This window comes from Octopus bimaculoides, chromosome 20 (assembly GCF_001194135.2).
Source record: "Octopus bimaculoides isolate UCB-OBI-ISO-001 chromosome 20, ASM119413v2, whole genome shotgun sequence".
Taxonomy (NCBI): Eukaryota; Metazoa; Mollusca; class Cephalopoda; order Octopoda; family Octopodidae; genus Octopus; species Octopus bimaculoides.
In genome coordinates this window covers 18,489,906-18,509,658 of record NC_069000.1, presented here as the reverse complement: position 1 = coordinate 18,509,658, position 19,753 = coordinate 18,489,906, and the positions used below count along the sequence as shown (strand labels likewise).

General features: G+C 36.2%; 2 protein-coding genes across 2 annotated transcripts in view; both read left to right on the top strand.

Annotated features, from left to right (window-relative positions):
• LOC106876501 (zinc finger protein 93) overlaps nucleotides 1-12,141 on the top strand; it is a 90,463-nt gene extending 78,322 nt beyond the window's left edge. The window contains exon 5 of the mRNA XM_052975082.1: nucleotides 10,575-12,141. Within this exon, the coding sequence (XP_052831042.1) occupies nucleotides 10,575-10,744 (170 nt within the window). The 3' untranslated portion in view covers nucleotides 10,745-12,141. The remainder of the gene's footprint in view (nucleotides 1-10,574) is intronic.
• LOC106876503 (transcription factor E2F5) overlaps nucleotides 11,953-19,753 on the top strand; it is a 27,878-nt gene continuing 20,077 nt past the window's right edge. Inside the window, exon 1 of the mRNA XM_014925067.2 lies at nucleotides 11,953-12,316. Coding sequence (XP_014780553.1) covers nucleotides 12,197-12,316 — 120 coding nt within the window. The 5' untranslated portion in view covers nucleotides 11,953-12,196. The remainder of the gene's footprint in view (nucleotides 12,317-19,753) is intronic.

Here is a 19,753-nt window from a genome sequence, read left to right as displayed (position 1 = left end):
TCTCATCACCTGGCACAAAGCCACCTCCTTAACAAATAGTACTCTCTCTCTCTCTCTCTCTCTCTCAGTTGTGAGGGTCTTGTCTTGGTGACCTGACCTCACATGTGCTGGTGCCACAAAAAAAAAAGTGCACCTAGTCTATCTATCATCATCTGTACATATTGTAAAGCTGAGTTTGTGAGTGTGTGTGTGTGTGTGTGTTGCATCTATAGAAATCCCCACCTTACAAGATAGCAATCTGGGAGTTGCACCAATGGATTCCTCATGGTCGAACATGCCCGGAATCGGCCATTTATTATTTTTTTATTGCTTCCTAAGACGTAAATTTTTGTATTAAAAATAATTTTAAACCATATCTTCTAACAATTTTAAAGTCCGAGCATGAGTTAAGTCCCCTTCTAGCAACGGTGTAAAGAGAGGGAGAGAGATAACAGATTTCTTAAATTTCGTCTTTTTATTGAGTGATACACAATATAAACGACTGTTTCTCCACAACTAATTTCCAAATTTGCTGAAAAGTGTTCAACATTAAAAAGGGCATCCAGCCCTAGAAATTATGTCAAAGCAGATAGAAGAGCAGGAAACTGCTTTGCCAACTCCTGTCAAACTGTCCATCCCATGCCAGCATGGAAAATAGATGTTAAATCAAGATCTCTATATATATGTGCTGTATATACATACACACACATGCATACATACATACATATAAAGTATATTGCATATACTACCCATACAGCTAGAATTATATACATGAATCATTGCTTAGATATAGATTTTTCCCACTTTTCTAATGAGTTTATTTAGTCAATAGTTAAGTGCATCATCTATCAAGTCCCAACCTACTTGCTGTGGATATTCTCTGTTAGAAAATGCTATTAATGCTAATTTATTTCCTCCTTTGTATCATCGATGTTTTATTGATTTGTCAAAGCTTCATTGTGTTGTTATATTTGTGAATAACATTTACGCTCCACTTGGTTTTGTTTTTACTTCCTAACACAAAGCACACATGCATGAGAACTGGATGAATTGTAACACCCGAGATTTTATGCCCCTGATTTTTTTTATTTTACAGGAAACTCTCAATATAATTTAAGTATGCGATGGAAAATTTTATTTTATCATTAGCTTTGTCTTTCTTGTTAGTATCAGCCACACTCTATGCACATGATATGTGTATGTGTGTGTGTGTGTGTGTGTGTGTGTATATATGTTGTGTCTATGTACAGATGTGTATTCCAAAGAGACAAGTCAGTCATGTACACGTGGTTTTCTCGTGTTGTTTCTGGACCAGTGCATGTAAATAGACCGTGTTAAGGCCAACATCCTACAAACAAAAACTTCTCGCTGTAGTGATTAACATTTAATTATTGATTCATTATTGTATACTATAAATCATAAATTCATGGGTGGTGCTTGGCAAAGTCGTCAGAGTGTTTGCTAGAATGCCTTGTGGTATTTGTTCTGGCTTTCTACATACTGAGTTCAAATCTCACCCTGTCACCAAGAAATAGTGACTCTTCTATCAGGTGCTGTCTGTCTATCCACCTATCTTCTCCACCCACTATTCCCGTGGAGATAGAGTCCTCAGGCTCCTCCTCCAAACAGCAACTATCAGAAGCAACTGTCACCAGACTTCCCAACAGGATTCCTAAGCATGACTAAATGAGGCTATGAATATTATCCAACCATCTTTGTTCTTGGTCTACCCCTAGGTCCCCTGTCAATTGACTCGGTTTTAAAAATTTATCTTGTATCAATAACTTTATGTGCTTCAAGATACACTGTTTCAAAATAGAATTGATCCTTTCTTAATTGATTTCTAGGATCCATCACATGTAAAATATATACAAATGACAAACCATGGATCAGTGCAATAAAAACATAAATAACAGCAGCAACAATGAAAAAAAACCCATCTTTTGCTAATGTTGTCAGTCACAAAGAGGCCCTTGATGTGAGCCAACAACCAGAAAGCAGAAAAGTGGGGTGAAGTATGAGAAGGTAAACAACAGTACCTTTTTGCCTAGAATTTATTCAAGAAAGGGTCAGAAGGAAAGTTACATACCTTTCTATAAGGAATACCAGGGATTTTCTATTTACACCATCATCATCATCATCATTGTTTAACATCCGCTTTCCATGCTAGCATGGGTTGGACGATTTGACTGAGGACTGGTGAAACCAGATGGCTACACCAGGCTCCAATCTGATTTGGCAGAGTTTCTACAGCTGGATGCCCTTCCTAACGCCAACCACTCTGAGAGTGTAGTGGGTGCTTTTACGTGCCACCCGCACGAAGGCCAGTCAGGCGGTACTGGCAACAGCCATGCTCAAAATGGTGTATTTTATGTGCCACCTGCACAAGAGCCAGTCCAGCGGCACTGGCAATAATCTCGCTCGAAAGTCCTTGCACATGCCACGGGCACAAGTGCCAGAAAGGCGACGCTGGGCACAGGTGCCATCACAATTTCGCTTTCGCTTGCCCCAACAGGTCTTCGCAAGCCGAGTTTCATGTCCAATGAAAATTTGTGGAAGCCATGACTAACATGTAGTAGGAAGTGTAAGCATATTCCTGGGCCCTCAGGTCAGGGATGAAGTAAGGGGACAAGTAGAACTGGCCTGTCCACATTTCTGCCAACAGCTGGTGCCATAGTAAACAGAAACAGAAAAATCAAGAATTACAGTTCAATGTATTGGCATTGGCACTGACGCCTGGCTTGTCATAACTTTGTCTATATGACATGTTTTATATATGATGGACTCTAGAAGCAAATAAAGAAAATATTATATTAAAGCGGAGAGCTGGCAGAATTGTTAGGATGCCAGGCAAAAGGTTGACTTTGACTTTCATCCTATCAGGGTTGATAAAATAAGTACCAGTTGAATGTTGAGGTCAATGTAAATGACTTACCTCCCCAGAAAATACTGGCCTTGTGCCAAAATTTTAAAGCATCATTATTATTATAATTATTATTTGTATTTCGCCTGTTGCTATGTTCTGAGTTCAAATTTCACCGAGGTCAACTTTACCTTACATCCTTTCAGGGTCAATAAATTAAGTACCAGTTGAGTACTGGGGCCAATGTAATTGACTGTCACCCTCCCCCAAATTTCAGGCCTTGTTCCTACAGAAGAAAGATCTATTATTATTATTGTTATTACTACTATTATTATAATAATAATTATTATTATTATTGAAGCAGTAAGTTGGCAGAATGGTTAGCACACCAGGCGAAATGCTTAGGAGTAGTCTGTCTGCCACTATGTTTATGGGGTTTTTCCATGAGCAGCCCTCGAACGTCTCCCTATTGAGGAATACACATTGCTGATTTTTAAAAAAAATTTGTTTAATCTTGTTTACACGCAAAACCCTCACAACACACACTCACACACATACTTTGTTTTGTCCTGTCCTGTACTGTCTATAATGTTTTTCTTAATGTAAACCCTTGTGGTTAATAAAGAAATCATCATTATTATTATTATTATCATTGAGTAAGAGAGCAGTGCATGCCATCAAAGTGACACTGGGGTAAAATATACAAAGCCCAGTATACCCATCATGACTATCCGTCTGATGAAGATACACCAGGCACATGCATCACAACCACATGTGCACGACATGGTGATCTCATATCACGATAAACAGCGCATGACCTTGCAGGTGGCACCCAGTTAGAATTTTCTTCAGGTAGAGTAGCCCATCCTGCTCAAAAGGTCCCTGAATAAGGGTTGTTTAAGGATATTGAACAAAACACCGATGTTTCCAAAGGTGAATTATCCAAACCCCCAAAGAATTGCTCACGACACATGACTATGATCTTCTCCAACTACTTCTGCTTGTGATCAGAGATGCACATATTGTCAGCCACCAAGGGACATGCTCAACTGGTTAAGGCCAAACGAATGACAAGCAAATCTTTGGTATTAAGCAGAATATTTGCTGTAGCCCATCTTTTATACCAAGACAAAACAATGTACATGATAACACTTCCAATTAGTTAAGATCAAAACCCATGAAAGCCACTGACTGGTACTGCATCAGGGCATTATTATTACTGTTATCATTATTATCATTATTATTATTATTATTATTATTATTATTATTATTATTATACAAATTCTGCCAAGGTTGACTGCATTTCATCCTTTCGGGGTCGATAAAATAAGTACCAGTTTACCACTGGGGTCAGTGTAACTCATCCTTCTAAGTTGCTGACCTTGTGCCTAAATTCAAAACCACCACCATCACCATCACCATCACCATTATTATTATTATTATTATTAATATTATTATTATTATTATTATTCAAATTCAGCCAAAGTCAGCTTTGCCTTTCATCCATTCAGGGTTGATAAAACAAGTACCAGCTGAGGAGTGGGGGGTCGGTGTAATCGACTTACTCTCTCCCCATACTTCCTGGCCTTGCGCCAAAATTCGAAACCTTTATTATTTTTTTGTTACAAATTTTTCAACATCCCTTCTAAACTTAGAAATTAAAGAACAAAAAAAAGAAGAAAAAAAAAGGAAATTGATAGCTTAATCAGGTGTAATAGAAAATAAGAAAGAAGAAATAAATGAAGGTGTTGCCTTAAGTAGAGTTTTAGTTCAGATGTTTTGATGAGATATGAGAATGCTATAAAGTACTAACTGACTTACAATAAGGTGATTATGTATGCATGTATGTAAGTATGTATGTAAGTATGTATGTATGTATGTATGTATGTATGTATGTGCATACAGTTCGGAGGTGCAGAAAGATTAAGGGATTATAAAACGGAGTGGGAGAGCTGAGGGAATCGACATGAAGTCAGAGTGGTAACAGAATGGTCTGTAAAACAGATGATAATAAGTTGTTGATACTCCCAAACAATAGATTTGCTGAGAGTATATTGTTAAGTATGTGTGTGAGCATAAATATATATATATATATATGTATGTGTGTATATGCTTGTAAATATATATGTATATATGTGTGGCCATTCCTCTATGAATGCATGCGTAAGATATAAACTGATTGCAAATAACAAATGCACTTTTAATTTTAAAAATCTTTTTCTTTTTATGAGAGTCAATTTGAAAGAGGAGACATATATGCTCCATGTCCTTTACTCCAATCAAATGGTTTAAAACTGTATGCTCTGACTTAGGTACCAGGAAATGCCTTTGAAATATATACATCATCATCACTATTTAGGATCTGTTTTCCATACTAGCATGGGTTAGACAGTTTGACTGGGACTGGTAAGCCAGGGAGCTGTACCAGGCTCCTGGCTGATTTGGCTTGGTTTCTATGGCTGGATCCCCTTCTTAATGCCGACTACTCCAAGAGTGTAGTGGGTGGCACTAGCCACGACTACAATTTCACCTGGCTTGACATGTCTTCTCAAGGGCAGAAAATTGCCAAGATCTTGATCACTTGTCATCACCTCTCTGAGACTCAACATCTGAAGATTATACTTCACCACCTTGCCCCATGTCTTCCTGGGTCTACCTCTTCCACAGGTTCCCTCTACAGTTAGAGATTGATACATCTTTATACAGCTGTTCTCATTCATACACATCACATGACCATACCAGCACAATCTTCTCTCTTGCACACCACATCTGACACCTCTTATGCCCAATTTTTCTTTCAAGATGATTACACTCTGTCATGTGTGCATACTGACATTGCACATCCAGTGAAGCATACCAGCTTCATTTCTTTCAACCCTTTGCATGTCCTCTGTAGTCACAGCCCATGTTACACTGCTGTGTAGCATGGCTGTTTGCACACAGGCATCAAACAATCTGCCTTACACTCTGAGGGAGAGGCCCTTTGTTACCAACAAAGGTAGAAGTTCTCTGAACCTTGCCCAGCCTATTCTTATTCTAACAGTTATGCTCTTGGAGTATCCACCTCTACTGCTGACTTGGTCACCCAGATGATGGAAGCTATCTACTACTTCTAAGTATCCCACCTGGCATTTGACAAAGTCTATTTTCTGTTCATTTCTAGTGTTTATCATACATATACATCAGCCACATGCAAAGACTACTTTCTCTGTTCATCTTCCACTGATATCGCTGCAAGCATTGTGATACTAATAACCTGACTTAGAACTTAATAAATTATACAATGCTTTAGAAAGAAGCATTAGTTGAGTACAGAGCAGTAATAAGGAAATGAGATGACAAAGTAATAAATAATTATCTTATGAACTTCATTAGCTTACAGCTGTTTCCTCTATAACATGCAGGAGACTCATAGCTGAGTACCTGAGTAACAACTTATAGCTTCATTGGAGCCTGTGTACTTCATATTTGAGACTCTGATGAAGTTATAAGATATTATTTATATATATCAACAGCTGTAGTATCATAATGTTCATTGTTTCATGCAGGTATGGATTAGACAGGATGCATGAAAGCAGATTTTCACAGCTGAATGACCTTCCTATCATCAGCCATCACCTGTTTCTAAACAAGGAAATATTCTCCATTCAGCGAAGACTGGAAATGAATATCACTTGTGCACCACCTTTCACATAAAGTTACCATTATATATCCAACAAATTATGTTCATCTCATCCCCTCCCAGGTTCAGCAAATCTTTCCTATTCAAAAGCCTGTTTTTTATTTCTCCATAGTATCACACTCCTCACACATATTTTATATAGTCTGTCTTCGTGTTAAGGACAGGAATCATTTGTTACCATGGTTATAAACCATATAAACCACAAACTTTATCTCAGAATGCAAACCAATTCTAGAGTCAACCAGAGGTAGTTTTTAGTTCCTTGCAGTCAACAGAACAACAGTCATGCTAGAATAGTGAATTCAGCATCGGCTATTCCATTTTGTTGGTGCTGTCTCTCTGTTTTATGTTCTGAGCTCATAAGTCAATGAGATTGTAGAGGATGTTCTAATCCAGTTTGACATACTCTGAAAATGGTTGGTTTGATGCATTAAAAAATGTTTTAGGAAAGTTTTTTTTAATTCTTTAGTTACTTAGAAAAAAAAAGTGAAATAATTGTGGGTCTTGTAATATCATGATGTTGTAATATAGTGACTGTGTACAGGTATGAGAAGGAAGTTTGGTAATTATACATTTTTCACAATCAACACTTTCTTCTTTCAGCTAAATATTTACAATATTTGATGATTTACATGATGTTTCAGTTGGTTTGATCACTATTCATTTTCAGATTTAATATTACTGAATACGTACATGATTTCAAATTGGATTCAAACACTATCTTCATGGGTAAGGAAATCGCAGACTATTCCTTCTTTAGAAATAAAATTTCTTCTTTCAAATCCAGTCTGGAACTACATACATACATGCATGCATGTATGTATTAACTTTGAGGATGAAGTTAATTGTCCAAACAGTTTTAATATTAATTAAAACAAATCAGCTCATCATCAGTGAGGAATAATTTTCAAAAAAATGTTTTGAGTCGCTCAAATCTTTCATGTAAGCCAGCTGCTTTGTGAAATATTTTCCTAGTTGATTAAAAATTTTTTGTTTTTAGTTTCTTTTTATGACTAGTCAAAGAATGATAGAGAGAACCTTGAAACTGGTGGTTGGACAAGAGGAAGTTATTTTCAGACCAGAGACCTTAAAGGTCAGACAGGCATGTTAAACAGGAATGTTACGGGTTAAATTTACTTAGTTTAGTTTAGTCTAGTTTTGCCAATCTCCTGGATGCTTCAATGATTTCATGTGAGCACACTACCCACCACAGTCCCCTATGCATGCTCTTAATTTGTCAATATTTGCCATTCCACTGTCCTGAAGCAAGTTCTCCACATAGGTTAGCCATTTTCTTCCCTTACTGATTCTTCCTTCAACTGACTGCCATAAGACCAGTTGACACACAGGTTCTTCTGAGTGCCTGATGCAATGACCAGCAATTCTCATTCTTCTCTGCTGAATCTTCTCAGTCACTTTGGATAGATCTTGATAAAGCTGCTCATTGGTTAAATGAGCTCTCCGTGTAACATTCAGAGCCATTCTACTGGGAGACCAAAGTTAGTATCAACAGTCCAACAAACTCAAAGGTATAGAGATGAATATGTTAAAACATTTTGTTTTTACCTTTTTATAACAATTTTGAAAAAAATATTTTGCAGAATGGTCAATGGATCGTAGATATTGAGATGTCATACTGGCTGACACAAGGAAGAGTAGTCAATTGAATACTCACATTTTAAAAGGGAGGGTGAAAGTGGCACACACACACACACACATTGATCTCTCTTTGTCATGTCAGCTGAGTAAAACTTGCTTGGTTGTGGAACTCTAAGACTAAAGTATCTTTATTGCTTTCACCAGCTGGCTTTAAAAACCAGAACCAAACCAATGGTGTTGTCAAAAGTGCTTAAACGTTTCTACTAAAGGTTTTTCAAATTACTATATTACATATAGCATACATGTATTTAGTATGTAGAACTATTGCTAATTGTTTCAATAATCCCAGATAGATTAAAAGGCAAAGTCGGCCTAGGTTGAAAAAAATATTGTTCAACTGAAAAATATATTTGATGAATATATTCACGTAATACTCGAACACAGATTGATTGCTGTATGAAGTTACTTTTTTATCCGTCCAGTAACGTTTGCTTCAATAAACTCTATAACTCCCGGCAGTCCAAGTCAGAGAGACTTTGTGGTCGTTTGACCTGCTACAAATAATAGGCAAATCTTTTTTTAAAACCACACACCCTGCTGTCTGAAACAAGGAAAGATGGTGTAGTCACAGCTGGAATGCTATTGATCACATGTCTGCTCGATCACGCTTGATTTTTGGCTAACCAACAACAAATACAAGTCTATCTCTTCCTTGTGCCTAAAGCCTAGAGCTGTGGAGTTGAAGAATCAAGTATCAGTAAAAATGGCTTTTTGGTAGTTAATTATGTCCAAAGGGATATAATTATAATACTGAAGTTCTGAGTTGAAATCTAACCAACGTCGAATGTTTTCGTTTCATTCCTCAAAGTTCAATAAAAATATAGTACACGGATCGATTTAATAGACTACGCCCCAAATCGTGGGGCTTTAAATATGTTTTAGAAATCATTTGTATAAAGTTCTTCCGCGGTCAATAAAGTACCGATTAAGGGACGAGGTTGATTCAGTCTATTAGCCCCCCCCCCCCATCAAATTCACGGCTTTAAACCTGTGTTAGAAATTATCATTATTAGAATGATATAGGGCGGTGGATTAGTAGAATCATTGGAGCGTTGGAAGAATTGCCGTGTGCCATTGAATCCGTCTTTTTATAGTCTGAGTTCAAATCCTTCCGAGGTCACATTTTGCCTTTTATCCTTTTGGGTATGACAAAATAAAGTCCCAGTTAAGTACGGGGATCAATATACTCCACTAACCCCTTTAAAATTGATGGCTTTTGCACCTAAATTAGAAACAATTAGTTCAATAGAAAAGAAGAAAATTAGTGAGCGTAGGGCATCAGCAATGACATTTTTCAGAAGACACGAAAACAGATTTTAAAGGTCACAGCTCCACATTCAGGCCGTCCTTAAGTTTTTAACAATAAGGAACAGTACGCACTCGATTGAATGTCAAATATATATTATCCCAGATTAAATTTTTTTTTTACCTTCTAGTCTACGAACCCTAAATACATTACCATAAAAAAAAATCTATTTCTTGGGTCAGTGTCTATGGTAATCGTTGTCAAAGTCATAAGAAACACTGGAGTAGTTCCTCCTCATTTAACATATCTGAAGATTTAAGGTTCTGTGTTTGCAGAAAAAGAAATAAAAAAGAAGCATTCTCAACTTTTTACCATTGCGACCCATTTGTAATATAAATAATCCCCTGACACCCTTTTAAAAATATTTACATAAACGATTTCCAAATTTTTTTTTTTAATCATATAGTACTTTTCTTGGGGGAAAATATTCACTTTTTGTTTGCAGTAAATTCAAACAAATGCCTTTGGCTTATTGTATTCATGGCCTTTGTCTTTTTTCTTTCTTTCTTTACATTTTACCAAATATTTTGTAAGTAAAAGACTATCTACTGATGTTGATCAAAGTCAAGTCCGGAGTCATTTAGCAATTAGAGAAATAGAAAGAAAATTATTTAATAGCCTGACACTTTGTGTTGTAGATTAGAATAAAACCAAATCAACATAAAAACCAGTTACGTTTCACACACACGCTAGTGCTTCTATATGGTTACTCAAACTGCTAGAAACAGCAGTTAAAAAAAAGTCTTCCTGCCGTTTGAAAATATGAAGAACACTTTGGATACAAAATCGTTGAAAGTAATGATGGAATAATCACGTATGGAATGCTTTTTATCGTATGTGTGCTGGATCAGTGTTGATCAATAATAGTAACCTTCACATTTCTCAACATCGTTACACTCGTTATCGAGAGACGAAAGAGAATTAAAGAAAGTAATTACATGCTAGGAAAACAAACAAATCATGGCAGGAGGTAGATATACCCGTAATTCCGTATCGACCAGCATGAATAGACCTATGATGATCAGATGCGTTCCAGCCGTAACCATCCAGTGTCTTTATTTATTTATTTTTTTTTTTTTTTTCAGAAACTGTACGAGAACTTGTGCCTCAAAATCTAGGCGGCCTACGGCGAAAGGGTATAATGAATTTGACACCATCACAGCCTGTAAATAGGGGCCTCACAAATGAAGTAACCTCTGTTCATCTAAATCCGACACTGATAAGGTCCACGTTATCTAATGTGTCCTTCTTTTGATAATACAGTGGGGTGCGCTTAGAAGGAGATTTGCTTGCTTTTTCTAGCAAGCTTGGCTATAGACTTCCTTGTTGGTTTGAACTTGAGTAGTAAATAAGGATTGTCACAAAAGTTTGTACACAATGCTGGTCTGGCTGTATCAGTAAGAATCGGATTGGAAATAAATGGTCTCTAGTGTATGTCATGGACCGCAAAATCAAAGTTATTAAGGTTTTGGATTGATCCCTTCCCCAGTAAAAAGGGGGGGGGGAAGGGTGAAGAGAACGGCCGGTTCATTAGTATGTTTTAGAATCACTCTATCAAGTGACTACCGATTTCAAGATTTTGGATTTAAAACCATGTGGTTCCCGCAAAAGAACCTTTGAGGGATATATATGGCTGCTGCATATGAGGCATGTCGGAGTGACGATGTTGAAGTTGCCTCGTAAAAAGGAAGAGAAGGCTTGGATTATTAATGAAAACACCCAAGAGGAAAGATATATCACATACTCTCTAAATACGCATGCATATTTATATAAGCATTCTCACACACATACTAGTATACTTCTGAAGAAATACATATACACAGACATCAGGAGAAGTAAGAAAAATATGAATGAAAGAAAAAGAGTAGCAGCAGCAGGAGACAGAAGAATGAGAGAAGTACGGAGTGAGTGGTTTTCTCGTTGTCTGCTTAGCTTTCTTTTTCCTCTACGCTTCTCTCTATCTCATTTACCTTTACTATTTCAACTTCTCCTTCACCTCATGCTCTTTCTTCTAAGGTAAGTATGAATGAAAGAAAGAGGGGGAGAACCGGCGGTAATAATAGAAAGAAAGATGAGTTAAAAAATAACAAAAAAGAGGAGGAGCATGAGATAAAGAGTGTGATAGGGAGAGAGAAAAAGAAAGAAAGAGGAATTATGACAGTAGAGAAAAGGAAGAAGAACGATAACGACGAGAAAAAAGTAGTGTAAAAAGGGAGGAATATGTGTGAGAGAAAAATGAAAGGAAGAAAGGCAAACAAAAGGTGACAAACTTAAAAATCACTGGAGTGGGAACGAAGGGGAGATGACGTACGAGGAGGAGGAAGAGTGAAAAAAGCAATTATAAGTAAAAGAAGGAGGGAATAAAATAAAAGAGTAAGAGTGAAAGAAAGAATGAGAGCAGGAAAGGAAAACAAAAAGTGAGAGAGAGAGAGGTGATAATGGGAGTGAGGATGAAGGCGAAATGAAAGACAACAACGACTGGGAAAAGAAAGAGAAGAAAAGATGGAGGAATAAGTAAAAGGAAAAAGAAATAAGAAGCAAATAAAGAAAAGTGAGGGTTAAGAGAAGAAGCAAAAAATTGCAACAGCTCATATTAGTGAAAGAAAAAAAAAAAAAGGTAGGGACGAAAACGAGATAAAGAGGATCTACCCAGCGTACTGTGCGCCGACAACCCAATTTATCGTGGTGCTTTCGCCTGCAGTTACACATGATGGCTAGTGCAGAACAAACACCACCTAGCAGGCACGAGAAAAGTCTCGGTCTTCTTACCTCGAAGTTTGTGTCTCTGTTGCAAGACACAGAAGATGGAGTACTTGACCTAAGAGTGGTAAGTTAAATGTATAGGCAACAAAAACCCAAAATGCAAAAAAAAAAAAAGATTAAAAAAAAAGCAGCTTGTTACCTTTTTTTTTTTAATTTTTATGTATGCCATGGAATTTTGACAACTTTTTCTGCTGTGCAGTTTATCTCATTTTCATCGCTTCGGCACTTGGTTAGATGCTTATATATAAATATACACGTATATGAGAAAATATTTCTCACTCTTTACCAAATAATGAAGCTTCAAAAATAAACAGAAATACGATATAATATCTAAATCCTATAGGGTACGTAAAGGTAACAAGTGCTTTCCTATTTCCCCAAAATAAGCCAGGAAGAATCCAGGTCCGCAAAATCATTCTATGTCCTTTATAAATCCACGTTGATTGTTATCGGGTCTTCTGCCGAAAGCAATTGCTTTAGTTTTATTTGTTTATTGATATTTTCGACCGCATTATTGGACGTCTTGGAACCCTAAGTAGAGCATGATTGCTCGACCTGCTAAATATAGTTGCCAAATTTCCCTCATATTACACTTTAAGGAAGGATACTTTAGTTTATGTGGTCATGTCTCTGATAAAAAAAAAACCCACGGAATGTCACGGCTGGAATGCCCTCGACCATAGTCTTGCAGGTCAGGGCTAAACAGTCGACCAGTTTTAGATTGACAGAAATAAAAGCAGCTTTGATTTCTTTTTTTTTTTATCCTTTTGTCTCTACTCTTTCATATCCTTTTTATCTCTTTAACTTGTGTCAAAGACGGTGGAGTGTGATTTGAGAGATTTGATTGCCTTTTCTTGCACTTCCTACGAGTTAAGCTTAGATTTTTCAGCTAAAAAATCTAAAATAAGTCAGAGCGCATTTGAAATTGCATATTGTTGAGTAGAACACATTTAATATCGAACAATTGTTGATTTGATTCAAGTAAAAAAAAAAAAAACCCTTCCTCTATAACCAATAAGAGAAACCCTATGTGGACGCTCGACCTACTAGAGAAAACAGCCAAGTTTCCACCAATTAACATTGCACGATCTTAAAAAATTAAGAACACATTAGGAAATATAGTCCTAGATGACGGCAATCGCCGATACTTCCTCCAAAAGGACGGGATGGTCATGTTTGGAATAATCAAAGGCCTGCTTGATGAGAATTGGTCTTGAGTTAAACAAATTTGGGCGATATTGGAGTATAACGTACCGTTCCACTTTTCGTAAACTTTTACCTTTTCTTTCAATTTTGTAAATAAATGAATGAATAATATTAATAATAACGATGCTGTAACAACAAAATTTTAACCAAAAAGAGAAAAGCAAGGAGTTTTAGGCCAGTGCTTGACTAGCACAAGGTTCTTAAATGTAATTTCCAGTATAAATCAAAAGTACTTAGATATTATGGAACACTGGTATCCGTTTAACAAAATGAATAAGCAATTACAGAACACAACTAGACAAAACTAATGATAATGGTCGGAGGAAACACCAGCAAATATGAAAAATTAATATCCTTAAGGAAAGCGAAAACTGTACGTGATGATCACCTAGAATTTAAGCCCTGTCTATGGTGTGTGTGAAAAGTACAGTAAGGGTGCGATAGTCAACTTAGTATTTTGGTTTTCGCTATCTTCAAGTATTTATATCCTTATATATTAAGGCTGTAGTCGTTTGCTCTCCCTAGCCCTTGTTCTCTTTCAGCCCTTCCTTGCTCTCGATTTAATCTTTTTATTTCATGCACGTGTTCCCTTTTCACAATCTTATTTCTTTTTTCGACCGGCACTTTTTACGTATCCCATTTGATTAACTTTTACAGCATGTTTTTTTTCTCTCTCTTAACTTCCGCCCTTTCATTACTTAATACTATGTATGATAAATGTGTTTGTCATATATATATATATATACATATAGGTTAACTTTTTTCTTTTTTCTGCACGAAATAGAGTAATCCTTGCTGGAAAAAAAAGTATACATAGGGTGCTCTAACGTGAAGTATCTTTCGTCACGTGAATCTTGGGAGTATGTATTATTGCTAGATCATTATTAGAACATCGGACAAAATGTCTGCTGTTTTTAACTATAGCCCTTCAAGTTCTGAGTTCAAATCTCACTGAGGTCAACTTTAGTTTTATGTGTGGGGGGGGGGCGATAAAATAAGTACCAGACAAATACTAATATCAAATTAATCAATTGCAGCAACTCCCTCCACAATTTTGCTCTTGTACCTTTGAAAAAAAAAAAATCATTATTGATATTGTTCTGTTCGCTAAACTGAAACGAAAACTAGTTTCTGTTAGTGAAAACGGTATTTACGATCTCGCCTTCCAATACCCAAGTCAACAAACTATAACTATTTATTTGGAACTATTGTGTACACACTCCTTGTGGGATTCTTTGTTAGAGCTACAACGAAAGTGCCTCTTTGCTTAATTATTTTTGTACTTCTTGATCCCAACAGCTCTGTCAGCTTAGGATTATAACCAAAAAAAGTAACTGGAAATAGAATGAAAAATACAAACATTTAAATAAACAAATAAAGAAACCCTTGGTACCGAGTTCATTTGACATCTCGGTCAGCATGTGGTTGTATTGGAGAAACGAGTGCTTCCACCTCTATCTTCCCCCTACTCCTGCGACTGCTTTGAATATAAAATAAAAATAAGAACTCGCACCAGCACAAGTCCTTGCTCTGTTTCTTTTACTCTTTAACTCCATTCATTCTATATTTTCCTTTTTTTTTTCTTTTCCTCGCCCTATTTTGGTATTCTTTTATTTTTTCTCTCTCTCTCTCTCTCTCTCTCTCTGTCTCTCTCTCTCTCTCACAAACTTTCAATACCTTACTTTTTATTTTGCTCTAAGCTTCGTTCTTTTACACTATCTTCTACATCACTCTTGTCACATAAGTGTTCGTTCTTTCTTTCACTCTATCTGAAACTTTCATTCATTCCTTTTTGTGATTCTCTGAGTTTCTCTCGAAGTGTTTTTTTTTTTTTGTCACTTAGCACTTTCTCTTTTACTCTTTCTTTCTGTTTCTTGTTTGTATGTGCAATATGTGTACATCTTTTTACTTCTGCCCCCCCCCCTACTCTTTTTTTCACGATTCTTTTTTTTTTCTACTTTGTTTATCCTTGCTACTATTTGTTCTTTTCTCATGGTAATAATACTGAACTTATATTTTTATGACAAGAAGACTGAAGATATTTCTGTGTGGAGGTCACGATAGGAAGACATTTTATCTTTGACTAAATACTTGCTTTGTGATAATTTGAATCACCATATTTTGTAAATACAATTTTAGATCAAATATAAAGGTAAAATGAACTGAATTGAGTCTATAAAAAAAAATTAAAACAAAAAAAAGAAAAACTATTTTAATCTTCAAAAATATTATGCTCACCGATTTATCAAGTACCCTGGCGAGCACAGAAACCTACTTGACACGACAAGAAATCTAATTTCTATCCTATTATTTTCAGATATGTTTTAAAAATTCGTTTTCACAATCTCTCTCTCTCTCTCTCCCTGTCTGTGTATATATATTGTGTGTGACTCGCTAACTAGTCATCATTGTTCGTTTGAGTCTATTACATCTATTGTGGAAGTCTTTCGGTAAAAGTCTATGACGTCATGAATGTGTGGCTGAGCTGAACACTCACACACATGCACAGATACTCATTACTGATGTTATATACCAGTACCGAAACGTCACAGATTTTTATATATTTTAGATTTAAAAAAGAAATCGAAAGTCTCGAGATGCGAACGATCGCACATTAGAATTTTTTGTATGGATAAATTTCTTTATCCATACAAAGAGAAGAAAAAGTAGTTTCTTATTCTTTTTCACTCGGGAAAGGAATTTGATCAACTTAATCAGAGTCAGAAATTGACTAGTTACTTGTTTTATTGTCCCGGGAGATTGGTAGGTTGAGTCGATTCGGGCGGGATTTGAACACCTAACCTTGAGGGGAAATTGCTATTTACTGCAAGACATTTAGTCTAGTACTCCACCGATTATCCCTAAATATGTCACGAATATTACAACTTCCCGTCTTCATAGAAGAAAGAAAAAAATTCTGGTAAAATCGTGCACACGTATTCGAATGTGTGAGCACGATTTTTTTGTTTGAAGCCAGTTCACTCTACTCGTGCTTTTTTGAAAGGACACTTGCGGTGCGGAGAAAATAAATGACATACAGGGTGGGTCGACTGTACGGCTTACCCTTTGCAATTTGTAATACTGTGTCAGTATAAAGAATCAATATTTGTTATTTTATTAAATGCTACTGAAAATCAACTCTGTCATGATTATTGCTGTAAAAATAGATTTTCAAATTTCTGGTTTCCTTCTCATAATTCTCTAATATTTACAGCTCTTGAAATTATGAGATAAAGAGAGAAAAATCATAATTCGACGAATATGAAACAAAGCCATAATTGCAAATGATTTCCTCTTTCATTAAAATTTAAAATAAAATGAAATAATCAGATTTGAAATTGTGTGATAAATTGGGCGGCGGGGGAGGGGAGTTCATGACTAGCAGGGGAGATAACTCTGAATAAATTTCCGACCTAATTCTGAAACGACCCCTTATCTTGGCAACTTACCCCGTTGATATAGTGAAAAAAAAAAAACGGTATCGGATTCTGTTTGAAAGTAGACCCAGAACGAAAATTTTGCGAGTAATTTAAATTACATAATCTGTTAGTCAGTTCTAATTTACTTGGTTGATAATTTAATGATATTCAATGGGATTTTTATTTCTTAGAATATTAAAGTAGCAAGTAATTTTTTAAAAATAGCTTTCAGAATAATCTACAAATAACGTAATCTTCTACTCGTCTATTTCTGGCGACCCTGCTCCCAGCTGGAACTACTTTTTAAATGTTTTTCTTCAAGTGAACGTCAATAAAATCCATTACCTCGTCTAAAATAACATTTATTCCGACTTCTCACAATAGAATTAACGTTCCGAAGATCCTCAACGCGGTTTCAAATCTCATTTGTTCCCATGTCAGTTACAGTCATGTTAACCTTTTTTTTTTTTCACCTGATTTATTTGAAAACGCTATATATAACCTCATAAAACCTCACTCCGCCTTCAAATATTGATTATTGCGGTGCAGAACAGTGGTGATAGTAATGTATGGTTTACTAAGCGGAAGAGGGGGTGGAGTTTAAAGTGAATACAGAGCAAAATATTCAAAGGTGATCCTTCAGCTTATAAAGAGACGTCTATCATCTGTAAAGAGACAAAGGGCAATATTTCACACAATCACTCGTCGTTTCTTTATTCTCTCTGTCGTTACTGTCTTCATTATTACCGTTGTCGTAATCCACCGACGTTTTTTGTCTGCCACTATTGGGTGCCCATGAAAGATCCACGTTGATAAATATTCGGGTTTATAAGTCTATTACTTGCAGCAAACTTTATTGAAAGGCATCAGCTGTAGAGAATCTGTCCCATCTAATTCCGTCTCACCCATGCAAGCACGGAAATGTGGACTTTAAATGATGGTGATATATAAATGACTTGTTTTCATACAGCAGACATGGTAGCTGTATATGTAACTACTACAGGATCAACTCCTCTTTGTGGTATGATGATTTCTGTGTCTCAGTGACCTTGAGGGCTATGCCAGTAGTGTGCAAGCTCCTGGTTGGGTCTGCCTTGCTGGACAAGTCAAAGATAGAGGTCAGGCTAATATGGACCACTTCTTCCAGATCTAAAATGGGTGCACAGTGAGCCAATACCCCTAACTAGAAAAAGAAAGCAAATTTACTGAAGCATCAATGATACTTCATAACTAATATGATCTGGGAGAAGGCTTTCCCTCATGACTTGTCAGGCCCTGATCTGAAACCCACATGGGAGGAAGAAGAAAGGAGCCTTAAGACTAGATAGAAGTTGGATACCGAAGTAGATCTGGAAAAAAAAGCAAGGATTCAACTGAAAAGAAGTAGAAAAAACAGCCCAGAGTTGAAAGAAGTCATTGAATTATTGATGACCTCTACTCCCTAGCAAGCAAAGGGTTTAATAGTAACAGAACATATAAGAAATAAAGAAAATGATCTATCAGTATTCCCACAAAATTCAGGCATTGAAAGTATTGTAACAGCTAATTGCTTTTGCTCTGTGTCACAGAGATGATATACTGGCTAGATTAGATTTGGATGGATGAATGGATGGTGTCAAAGCAATTAGTGGATTAAACTTTTGACAGTCATGCTAATGGTTAGTCCTGTGGTATAAAAAAATAAAAATGTTGGAAAGAGGATGGTAAATGTGTGTACAAGAAAGAGAGAGAGATTCAAATGAATGCTACTGACATATGCACACACTTACATGAATGTTCTTGATAGAAGCATGCAGACAATAAGAGGTTGTGTAAGAGCCAGTGGGTGTATGTGTGAATGCCATAAGCATGTGTATGCATTCATGTGCCAGGTGTGTTTGTTTGATTTTCTCTCTCTCTCTCTCTCTCTCTCTCTCTTTCTCTCTCTCTCTCTCTCTCTCTCTCTCTCTCTCTCTCTCTCTCTCTCTCTCTCTCTCTCTCTCTCTCTCTCTCTCTCACACTATTTACTGACAACTTGGACTGTATCATTGTCATGAAGATTGAACATCTGTCTATTCTATTATCTGTATATTACCCAACTGAGGTGGTTGGCATCAGGAAGGATATTCAGCTGTAGAGAACATACCCAAGCTGACTCTGAAGCTTAGCGAAACCTTGCAGCTTCTTGGATCCATCCTGTCAAACCATTCAACCCATGTCAGCATGGAAAACCTGTTAAATAACAATAACAATAATGATAATGATTTTGCTCCTAACATCCTATGTAAAATGTGTATGATGTTATGTCCTGGATGGTTTTTTTTCCAGTAAGTTATATACTAATAACCATGTTCTTAACTTTCTTTGAAAAAGATGTGAAATGTAATATCTTGTGGATTGGGTATAAGTGTTATTATATAATATTGAGTGCTTCTTGGTTATTTTATTACTGAAATGGAGTTTGGTGTTTCAGTGGACATTGATCATAGAGCATGGCAGCAAGAAGTGAATCAAGAGTCGAAGAGAAGATACAGGGAAAAGGCAAAGATAAACCCGTCTTTTATAACTTAATTTATAAGTATTATCACTATACATAAATCTCAACTCAAGCTACATAAACGCTGTAGTGAAAATTACATATATATATATATATATATATATATAATACAAGGAATATATATACATGTATACACACATATATGTACATACTTACATCTACATGTGTATATATATGCATATCAGGGTACAGGACGTTAGAACAATAAACTACAGACAACGGAACGAACACATAGGAAAACGGAAAGCCACTTGGAATATCCCTTCATCAGCTGTCTCTATTCTATCTAGACGTTTCGAAGATAAGACAATATATATATATATATATATATATATATAAT